This window comes from Oryzias melastigma, linkage group LG19, assembly GCF_002922805.2.
Source record: "Oryzias melastigma strain HK-1 linkage group LG19, ASM292280v2, whole genome shotgun sequence".
In the NCBI taxonomy this organism is placed as follows: domain Eukaryota; kingdom Metazoa; phylum Chordata; class Actinopteri; order Beloniformes; family Adrianichthyidae; genus Oryzias; species Oryzias melastigma.
The window spans coordinates 1,109,309-1,120,284 of record NC_050530.1 but is presented as its reverse complement, the minus strand read 5'-3'; the positions used below and the strand labels follow the sequence as shown (position 1 = coordinate 1,120,284).

General features: G+C 37.9%; 1 protein-coding gene across 1 annotated transcript in view; it reads right to left on the bottom strand.

Annotated features, from left to right (window-relative positions):
• Positions 1-10,976, bottom strand: part of snx29 (sorting nexin 29) — a 192,181-nt gene that overhangs the window by 69,691 nt on the left and 111,514 nt on the right. Inside the window, exons 16-18 of the mRNA XM_024285017.2 lie at positions 10,071-10,187; positions 5,920-5,975; positions 5,729-5,810 (exon numbers count right to left, since the gene is read on the bottom strand). Coding sequence (XP_024140785.1) covers positions 5,729-5,810; positions 5,920-5,975; positions 10,071-10,187 — 255 coding nt within the window. The remainder of the gene's footprint in view (positions 1-5,728; positions 5,811-5,919; positions 5,976-10,070; positions 10,188-10,976) is intronic.

The window sequence follows — 10,976 nt, the reverse complement described above, 5'->3', positions numbered from 1 at the left end:
CTAAAGGCTAAAGTAAATCTATGGAGCTCCCTCTAAGTTTTGATCAGTAGAAAACTAGTCCAAATGGCTCTTTTACTGCTAAAGGTTGCCGACCCGTGTGCTAGCGTGAATGCTATAAGCTAAATTTGGAAGCTGATGATGCTAGTGCTGATAGCTGAAGAAGCTGAAATTGATAGCTAAAAAGCTGCAGCTGATAGCTGAAAATGCTGAAGTTAGTAGATGATATCACTGGAGCTGATAGTTGAAAACGCTGAAGCTGATATTTTTATTTAGTTAGTTTAAAGCTGAAGGTCAGATGTTGGGCTTTAGAAGACGAAGTGCAGCATCTATCCGAGTCTTCTGTCATTATCGACTGTCCTTTGAGAGTTCGGACCAAAAACAAGATCAGATAAAACGTTTAGTGCGACCTGACGGACAAAAACTGGCAGATATAAATGAAGACGAATGATCCAAGAAGAGGACAGAGAGCGGCGTTTAATGAGAAGTTCTGGTGGAATCCGCCGTCCTCCTCCGGGGTTTGCTGCAGCCTTGTTAGCACTAACTTCTCCTGTTGCTTCAGAAATCCCACGCCCTCTCAAAGCCCCGCGGCGTCGGTGCTCCCGTGAACCGAGCGGCGGGGTTTCCGGACGCATTCTCCAGGGGGCGTTTTAAGGAGACCTCTGCCCTCTGGAGTTTTTAAGAGAGTCGAGTCGGCGTTCAATCACCCCAACGAGCTCACCTCAGCGACGGCGGCCTCGGCCGTCTATTAGCCTGCCTGAGAACAAAAGGCGTCTCCGCGGGGAGCCATTACCCCGTCCAGCTCTGGGAAGGAAGCATCACATCCACCAGATGGGCTGCGCTCGGTTCCAGCTCCAGGGCTGGACGGCGGTCTCTCAGAGACCATTACTGAGAGGAGGGAAGCAGCACAACACAAGATGCTCATCTGTGAAGCTGCAGACCAACTCCCAGCTGCAGGTGGACACTGATTACAGGAAGCCCTCCGGACGAGTCGCCGTCCAACTTTCACCAAAAAACAGGAAAATAAAACTTTCTTCATGAGGAAAGAGGACAGCAGCTTGTAGAAATAAATACATAACGGGGAAAATGGTAAATGTTTGATGGGAAAATGGATTTGGGCGACACTTATCGAGGAAAAAAGAGAAATGGATGTTTGAGCTTTTATTCTGAAACAATAAATATAATCGACCGGTGGATGAAATGTTTCCATTTTACTGTTGAACAGTTTAGTTCTACGAGCTGAGAGATAAAAATAATTTATATTTGCTAAGCGCTCCTGGTGCTTTTTAATTATGTTTATGCCATTTTAAATCAAAATCAAACAACCTTTGTCGCTTTCTAGGACATAGTTTCTGCAGAGTGGCAGGAGAAAATGAGAATATTCTTTAATCTGCCCCTGATTCCAATGATTTGAATAAATAAATACTCAAAAATGCAACTATAATCTTAATTTTCTTTTATATACGTCCTCCATTATCAGAAAAATGGATCAAAAATGTAAAAAACACCAAAAAGAACATTTTTCATTTAATGTTTGTGTTGTTAAACTCACTCATCTCGCGTCTTTTAATGTTTCCACACAAGAAAATTCTTGTTTTCTTGTTCTTGATTTTGACTATTTGCCTGTACAGAGTCCCAATCTGAAATTTTTGTAATACATTTTAAAAATGAACACATTTAATAAACTAAAATTATTTTTACTTAATAAACTATTAGGGTCACCAAAAAAAGTAATATTACGCATTTCTTTCTCATCAATTTTAAGCTTTTAACCTCAAATTTACGAGAAAAATTTTTTGAAAAGTCCTAAATTTATGAAAAAAAACATCATAAATTTAGCCAATGACTTTTTAAGCCTTAAATATAAATTCTTGTAATTTAACAGTTACGACTTTTTTCTCGTAAATTTACGAAATTTTAAATTGGAATAAAAAAAAAGGTTTTTAAATTGGTCCTTAAACTATATTGTAAAAAATAGATTCAAGTTGGTCCTATTTTTATTTCTTTAACGTAATTTTCATTCAACACTTAAATAAAAGCATTTCTGTGAAGTAACTTTAAGTAAAACTAGAGTAATTATGACCTTAAAATATGATGTGATCTAGTAAATGTAGATGATAATTAGTCGTGTGAGAAAGTTTAGGGACTTTAGCGATTCGAGCTGCTCAAGTATGAGAAGAACTCTTTATAAATAAAGTTTGATTGATTGATTAATATCTCCAGAACTATTAAGCATTTTTAACCAAATATGATTCATATTTTCATTACAAATTCTTATAGCTAACGACTCTGTTTTAGCATGAATATGATGAGTATTCATGGCTAGCTTAAATCAATACAGCCTTTTATTTATAATTCTTTTTTAATATTATGAATTATTTGTTTTACCTCTCAAAACAAAACATTTTTGTTTTATTACCACAGCCGTTATTTTTTCTTAATTTTTTATTTCTCTGTCAGAAAAATAAATCAGGCATATCAACGAACAGCTGGGGTCCTGAGGAGCTAAATCACGGAGCTAGCGCTTAGCAGTTAGCATCTGACGTGTAGCCGTTTCTGTCGGTTTAACGACAAAAATAAACAAAATTCTGATCTTTTTATGTTGAAACGCCTTTGTAGGTCACTGTTTAGGTTAAGACCAGGGGGCCCCAAAGTACGGCCCGCGGGCCAGATCCGGCCCTCCACCACATTTGGCCCGGCCCCCCAAACTGTTTTAGCTAAATTAGACATTTTTACAGTTTTTTATCCCAATTTGACATTTAGCTAATATTTCAGCTACATGCTAGCTGGTTAGGCTAATATAGGCTTTTTAAGGCTACTTTGGCGTTTAGCTAATATTTTAGCTTTATGCTAGCTGTTTTGGCTAAATTAGACATTTTTCCAGTTTTTTAAGGCTAATTTGGCATTTAGCTAATATTTCAGCTACATGCTAGCTGTTTAGGCTAATATAGGCTTTTTTCAGTTTTTTCTGCTAATTTGTCACTTTGCTAATATTTTAGCTAGCTATCAGCTTTAGCGTTTCCACCTATGAGCTCCAGTGTTTTTAGCCATCAATTTAAGCATCTTCAGCTATTAATCTATTGCAGGTAATGCTATATATCTAGTTTTTAAAATGTTTTAGTATTATTTTTTCTTGGAAGATAACAGAAATAAATCATTTAAAATGTGGTTTTTTGTGGCTTTCTTTAAAACCATAAATCTTTACATTCAGGCTGTGATTGTTACTTTTCCTGTTAGCCTACAAACCGACCCCACCCCCACCATCAGAGAAGAAAACAGTCATGTGGACTCATCACAAGAAATCGTTTGGGGACCCCTGATTGAGACAAACCGACAGAGACGGTTACTGTCAGTTTAAAGCGTTTTTAAAAGAGTTGTTGATCCCGGAAGTTAGAATTTTTGAACATCATGCTAGCCTGACTGATCTGTTTTTGTTAGCATCCTGCTTGAACTGCTGCTGCGCTTAACAGCAATAACATGTGGTGATCCGTTCATGACTTCTAGTGGAGTTTTTATCCGTAATAATTAGCTATAAATATAAAGCGCTGATCATAGTAAGAATAAGTTAAATATTCGATAGTTAGTAAAAGAAACAACCGATCGAGTCATTGACCACGTGATCGGGCCGATTTTTGATTAAATCCTGACATCCCTTCTCTGAGTTATACACCTAACATGTCTAGTTAAAATACGTCCTGATGTCCCGCCTGAGGAGCGCTGCAGCTACAGCTGGTATCAGAGCAGAAACCCCAGCAGACACATCTCGTCTCCTGTGTTTGTGGATCCTTCAGGATATGTGTGAAGACCGTCTGTGTCACAGGAACAGAGGACGTCTGAGAGCTTCAGTCCTGAGCAGAGCCGAGGGACGGCCTCAGTCTGAGGCGTAACACTTGTTAATGTGACAGACTGTAAAGAAGTCTCCGGGGGACGAGGCGCTGACTTCAGTCGATAACTTAACGGAGGAAAGGCAGAGCGGCAGTTTGGTTTAAACTGTCCTCTGGTCCATTTAGCAGCACATTTCCTTCTGATGAAGAACTCAGGATCTGCTTGTCTCTTCAGGTGGAGGAGGGAATGTTATTTGAGGGGTTTGATGAAAAAGACGGTCAGGATGGGACAGTTTTAGGGCCGGAAAAGTTCGGTTCAGATTCAGTAACTACCAATAAAACAAGAAGATGAACCATATATACATAATATACAATAAACACATAATACCAAAACAAACTATAATACCTCCAGAGGCCTTTCAATGCAGATTTTTATCAGCAGATCATTAGTTTTAAAAAGAGAATTTTAAATCTCTGAGGAGAAAATAGAAATTTTTTTTGTTTTGTAGGACGCCCAGCTGTGAGATCAACGTGACAAAACTCCGTCTAAAATGAACTTTTTTAAAGCTCTTATTTGTAGTTTTTGGACAAAAATCTTTTATTTTAATAAATAAGGCAGAAGACAAACTTTGATCTGAATGCTTCAATGCAGGGGAGCACGCCCACGGTGGAGGGGCGGAGCCAAAGAGAGCTGTCCGCTATTAAAAATTCCACAAGGAGGAATAAAAACCCATAACTTTATTTGGGGATGGGGTCCGACATGAGTTTACAACCATCACTGGTGTTGTCATAAAAATCACAGAAACTCTGCGTCTGTCCGCTAAAGTCCCGCCCACAGAGGACAGACACGCCCCCTCCTGTGAGCAGATTCCATTCGGACCGATCTAAAATCCAGCTGGATCAAACTTCTCCCTAAAACCTTTTTATTATTCCTCACAAACACAACAAGGACAATGTGTGAGACAAAAGAAAAAGCTGTAAAAAAATGTAAAAAAAAATTCCAGGAGACATTTCAAGTGAAGTCTCTTAGGAGAGAAACTCTTATTATACAGACAGACGGATCAGTGTCTGTATAACGGCATCAGAGAGGTCACATCATTGACCTCTGAGGTCTGGGATGTTCTTCTATCGACAGAAACTCTTCATATGTGGACAAAATAAGGAAATAAGAAAATCTGGGAATTTCGTCTGGATTTTTTTTTGTATTTTCATTCTAAAATGTGTTGATTTGTTTGTTGACTAAATTTATTCTTTCTTTTTTTATGAAATTACACCTAAAACTTTCATTCTATGTTGTAAAAACAGTTCGTTAAACATTTTTGGGGTTTCCACATCAAAATGAATTGACGGAATTTTCTGTTTTTGCAGAATTTTATGTCTGACGTGTGAATAGAACATGGAGAAATGATTAAATAAAGATAGAGTCACAAAGGAGAGGCTGTGCTGATTAAAATGATACCAAATAAGCAGCAGGTAGTCTTTCAAATCAACGTTAGCATGGACGCTAACGGCGCTGTGGTGGATGCTAACGCGACCGTAAAGAATCAAGTTTTTCTTGCGTCTGAAGGGAAAATCCAGAAGTAAATTCAAAAGGAGACAAAAACTGAGTTTTAGGCTTTAGGTTCCAGAGGTTTAAGAGGAACTTGTTGCATCAAACTTTCCTTTAACCTGACGATGTTTTTTAGAAAAGAACCCAACCGGAACCACCAGCACTTCCTGATTCCACCAACAACGGCAAAAGCAAAGAAGCAAGAAGATCCTAAAACTGACGAGTCAAAACCAGAAGAAGTTCAATCAGGACTTAAGCTAATGTTTTGGTTGACCACTTCTTCTCCTCAGAACTTCTCCACATGAAGCCTTAATGAGTCCCAAGGGGACGAGCGCTTCAGTCATGAGGGTGACCCTACCTGGTAGACGTGGTAGGCGTTGGCGGCTCGGCCCTGCAGGAACACCGAGGGGATCCACACGTTGATGAGAGCGCGGTGAGCCCTGAGGGACGCCAACAATCAGCCTTAAACAGTTTGATGAGATGAGCAGCAGCTTCTGGACGACACCAGACCGAAAACAAGAAATGGGAAGTAAAGGAGGAGATCCTTACGTCTCAAAGTCCGACAGACTCGGATCATCAGACGTCTGACTGAGATCTCCTGGAAGCTGGAAAAGGGAAAAAGAAAAGACAACGTTAGCGATAAACGACAAAGAAAAATCATCCTAAAATATGCACCTCAGTGTCTTTTAGGGTTTTTCAAATGTTCTCCAACCTAATCACATGACTGTAGTTGTGCCTCATCACTTCATTTCAGACTCAATTAGAATTTTATTTTATTCTCATTATCATCTCTGTATACTTCAATCTTATTAATACAGAGAAACTCTGCAGATCACGAACAGATCAAACGTTTTATTACAGTAAAGAGCAGCAGGATCCACCAGCAGAAAAACTGTTCGTAAATTAGGAAAATATTCTCAGATTTGGACTTCCTAGATCAGGGTCGGCAACCTTTAGCAGTAAAAGAGTCATTTGGGCTCGTTTTCTACTGATCAGAACCTACAAGGAGCCGCATCTTTACCTTTTACCTTTAGTAGAGGCAAAATTAGCAAAGAAGCTAACTCGTTACTTAATTATTAGCTTAACTCCAAATTAGCATAAAATTTCTCAGTAAATTAAATCAACCCAAAATGTTAGCATGTTGCTAAAAGAAAACTCTAAATTAGCATTAAAACTCCAGTAGATAACAAATTAGCTAAAAATGTTAGCATATATCGCTAACATATTAGCTAAACTCCAAATTAGCATAAAAACTCATTAGAGGCCAAATTAGCCAAAAAAGCTAGCTTGTTGTTTAATTATTAGCTTAACTCCAAAATCGCCTCAAATTCCTCAGTTAACTGAATTAGTCAAAAATGTTAGCATGTTGCTAAAATAGAAGCTAAATTCTAAATTATTCCAAAAAAGCTTCAATAGATAACAAACTAGCTGAAAACATCAGGATTTTTTCTAAATTAGCAACACTCCAAATTGGACAAAAAAACTAGCAAAAAACGTTAGCATGTTGCTAAAATAGAAGCTAAATTCTAAATTATACCAAAAAAGCTTCAATAGATGACAAACTAGCTGAAAACATCAGGATTTTTTCTAAATTAGCCACACTCCAAATTAGCCTAAAACCCCAATTGGACAAAAAAACTAGAAAAAAACGTTAGCATGTTGCTAAAGTAGAAGCTAAACTTTTGAAAATGACTATTATTTTATTTTTCTTCATCCAGACAGCCTCCATGGAGTGATAAAAGAGCCACATGTGGCTCTGGAGCCGCAGGTTACTGACCTCTGACCTCTGACAAAGAAACGGATTAAAAGCTTGAAAGAAAGATGTTGAACATTTCAAAGCAAAACCTTGTAACATTAAAATTACCAACTAATTCATCCTTTAATAACAGCTGCTGTTTTGAATTTTCAACAAATCAATTTTTTCAACCCAAACCAAGTTGAGACGAATGTGACAGAATCGTTTATAAATTAAAGTTTTGATGGTTGGAATAACAACAGAGTCCATCCACTGCTGTAACAGGAGCTTTTCTCCGTCAGACTCTGATTGGTTCATCCGCTCCCACATGACCAGGTGACCTTGAGAATGAGAGAAAGTTTCTGTTTGTCCGTCTCCTTGACGTCATCCCTAAACCCTCCCGGAGAGGCTCTCTAAACCCAGAACCCGTCTCTGCGGCCTCCGCCTTCGGGCCGGGTCAAAGCTTTGGAATCACAAACGGAGCCGCGGGAGGTTTGAGTCCGGCCCGCTCAGCCACAGCCGCTCTGAGCGGTGGGAACCAAACAAACACACGAGCGGCGCAGAGCGCTCCAGCAGAACGGCTGAGGCTGAAGGATAAGAGGTCCTATCTGCAGCCGGAGGCCGCTTCGCTCGCTGTGGGCGCCGCGTGGATGTCCAGACGGCTTCGAGCGCTCCTGAGCGTGACCAGATGCTGAGAAACTCTGGAATCTGGGAAGAAGGAGCTTATTTGAAGTAACTTTCAAAGAATCGGAGAGGACGGACGTGAGCGTTGGAGCGCCAGAAATGTGTGTTTTTTTTAGGGAGGGAGAATGAATCCAGACAGAAGGAGACGAGAACAGATCTATGAATTGTTTACCAAAAACTGAACAGTCGAGAAATAAAGAACCATCATGTCAGCTAATGCTATCGTCTTTACTTAATATTATCTTAGTACATTCACTTTTTCATTGGTATATTTTGGTTTTAGTGGTTTACTGTGATGTTTATCGGCTGGTATCTCCATTAATATCCAGAATCAATTCAATTACATTTTGAATTTACACATTTGTTTAGAAATACATTAATAATCTTCATATTTTTGAAGATATTCATATCAATCCGATGCAGTTCACATACTTTATTAGTAAAATTATGATGAGATTGTTAATATCATACCGTGTTACATGGATTCTCCAACAATTGTTCTGCTTCTCCTGGAGGGCGTTTCAGTTTGGCCACTAGGTGGCGATCACACTATAGTATTATAGTTTTAGACCACAAATAGTTAATTAAAAAATGTTACTTTAAAACAGTTTTAAAAATTCATGCCCGTAAGGATATAACGACGTTTATTTAGACAGCAATGAATGTTTAGGTCGGCCCAGCGTTAGCATTAGCCGTCCTATGGGAAATCTCATTGTACGTTAGCATCAAGCTATTAGCATCGTGTGCTAGATCAAACTATAATTTTAGGAATTAATTTATTATTAATAATTACATATAACAAAAAATTATTATTTTATCATTTATTTGACAAATATTTAAAAACCTTAAAAAAGTATGCATTTACTTAAAGTATTTTGAGTAAAACTTAAAAAAATTTTTTTTCACAACTATCAAGATTTAAAATTTTTAAAAACTGCTAGCATTTTAACTCTAAAATATTGCCTATTATAAAACAAAAAAAAATAAGTTAAAAAAACAAATTGAAATATCTAAAGCTTAAAAATAATAAATTTAAACACAAAAGCTTCATTATCATCATAACTTTCAATTTTTTAGATAAAAATATGTTTTGTTGCAAACGTTAAACTTGCGACCATAATCTTCTAATAGTGTTGGGTGGGGGTGGGGTATCTCTATGCTAACGGTTTATGTACCGATAACATTGATTATTAGATCAATAATCGATCCATAAAAATAGAGATCGATCTAACACATAAAGCTAAAAACCGCTAGCTTGATGCTAACGTATATTGGGATTTACCAAAGGACGGCTAATGCTAACGCTCGGTTGACCTAAACATATATTGCTGACTAAATGAACATCTTTATCCCGGACGAGCCCCCAAGTTGTTGAGGCTCGGTCACCTCGCTGAGGAATCTTACAGGCAAAATATTTTAAAGATATATGTTTTAAAGTAACAATTTGTGGTCTATAACATCGTTTTTCTTCTTCTTCTTCTGGAATAAGGTGTAACACTGTAGTACAATCGCCACCTAGTGGCCAAACTGAAAGTCCTCTAGGAGAAGAAAAACAATCGTTGGAAATTCTGTTTGAGAATCCATGTAACATGGTATAATATTAACAATCTCATTGTAATTTCAGTAATACATTTTACAGTATGTGAAAATTTATATAAACACCAAAACGTCTATTAGAAGACATACGGTATTTGCTTAAGAGATTTTAAAAAGTTGTACAGTCTCATGAACCTAAACTTTAAAATCACTGAACCCGGTTTGTAATGCAGCTAATATCTCCTAAATATTTTAGAAAACTATAAGAATTATGTTTTTAAACACCAAAAAGAAAAAGTGATGCCTTCAAAAATGTGTTTGTGCTTTTAAAAAGTGATCAAAACTAAAAAGTAAACCTTCTGGTGACGGTCCTAAAGTGTCTTTCTCCAAACCGTCAAAGCGCTCCAGTTTTTTCTAATTCAAACAGTATAAAATGATAACATGAAGAAAAACAAACCCTGAAATGAATTCTGGGACATTTGTTTCCCAGCAGTCACAGAGGTAACATGTTAATCTGAAGCACTGTGACCCGAAGAGCATGAAAAAACAATATTTCTGCTCCCGCCGCGGCGCTTTAAGAGCCTTTATCTCCACCAACGGAGGAGCACACCGCTGAATGAGCGCTAATGAAATCACCCCACGGAGGAAAGGAAACATTTACATGCAGCACAAAAACAAACGAGTGTAAGAGGAGATTCAGCGGAGAATAAGTGGCAGCTGAGAGGGGGCGGGGCTTGGCGCTCACCGGTCCGCGCAGGTCGATCAGCTCCTGTCTCATTTGGACGATGAGGTGGTCTTTGGCCATGAGCGAGCGGTACAGGCGCTCGTTGAACTCGATCAGCTCACCGTGCATCTCCGCCACCTGCAGGGGGCAGAAATGAGGAGGAAACGTCATTATTTGAGCAGCTTACGCTGTTTTAAAAATAACGGGACTTTCAGAATAAAGGTGATGAGTGAAGCTTTTAATTTCTTTGAAATTTTATCGGAAAACCAGGAAACAAAACGATCAAATATGACGGCATATTAAGGTTTAGTTATAATTAAAATGTTTAAGAAAAATGTTATTATAAAGACTTAAATGTGTATTTTACTGTCAAATCTTTGTAAATAAAACAAAAACAACGTTTAGCACTTTTATCTCACACTTAGACACTTTCACTCCTTCAGAGATCACTCAAAAGGATTCATATTCAATCTGAGAGAGGAAATATCCGGTAAATTTGAGAGGAAAGAAGCTTTTTCTAGTTTTGACAGAGCAGCTGTGGATCCACACGAACTCCTTTACAATCTGGTGAAGGAAAAACAAAAGCTGCTCAACCCAAAAACAGAAGAGGAACGACCAAACATCATTTATTTTGATCAGCTAAGACTGCTTGTTATTTAGAAAATAACTGAACTTTCAGCATAAAGGCGGTCTTTATTATTTGTATTTGTACACCCCAGTGCCGCTAAAGTTTAATCATTAAACAAAAAAAAAATGAAAAGTGCATTTATATAATTGTTGAAACATTTTTTCTGAATAACTTTATACTTTCTCTCTCTCTCTTTCTATGAATATATACATACATGTGTAGCGAGCTAGCGAACTCCTTTTTGGTGAGCTCGCAAACTCCGCTGTAGCGAGCTAGCGAGCTACGCTGTATTCAGCCAG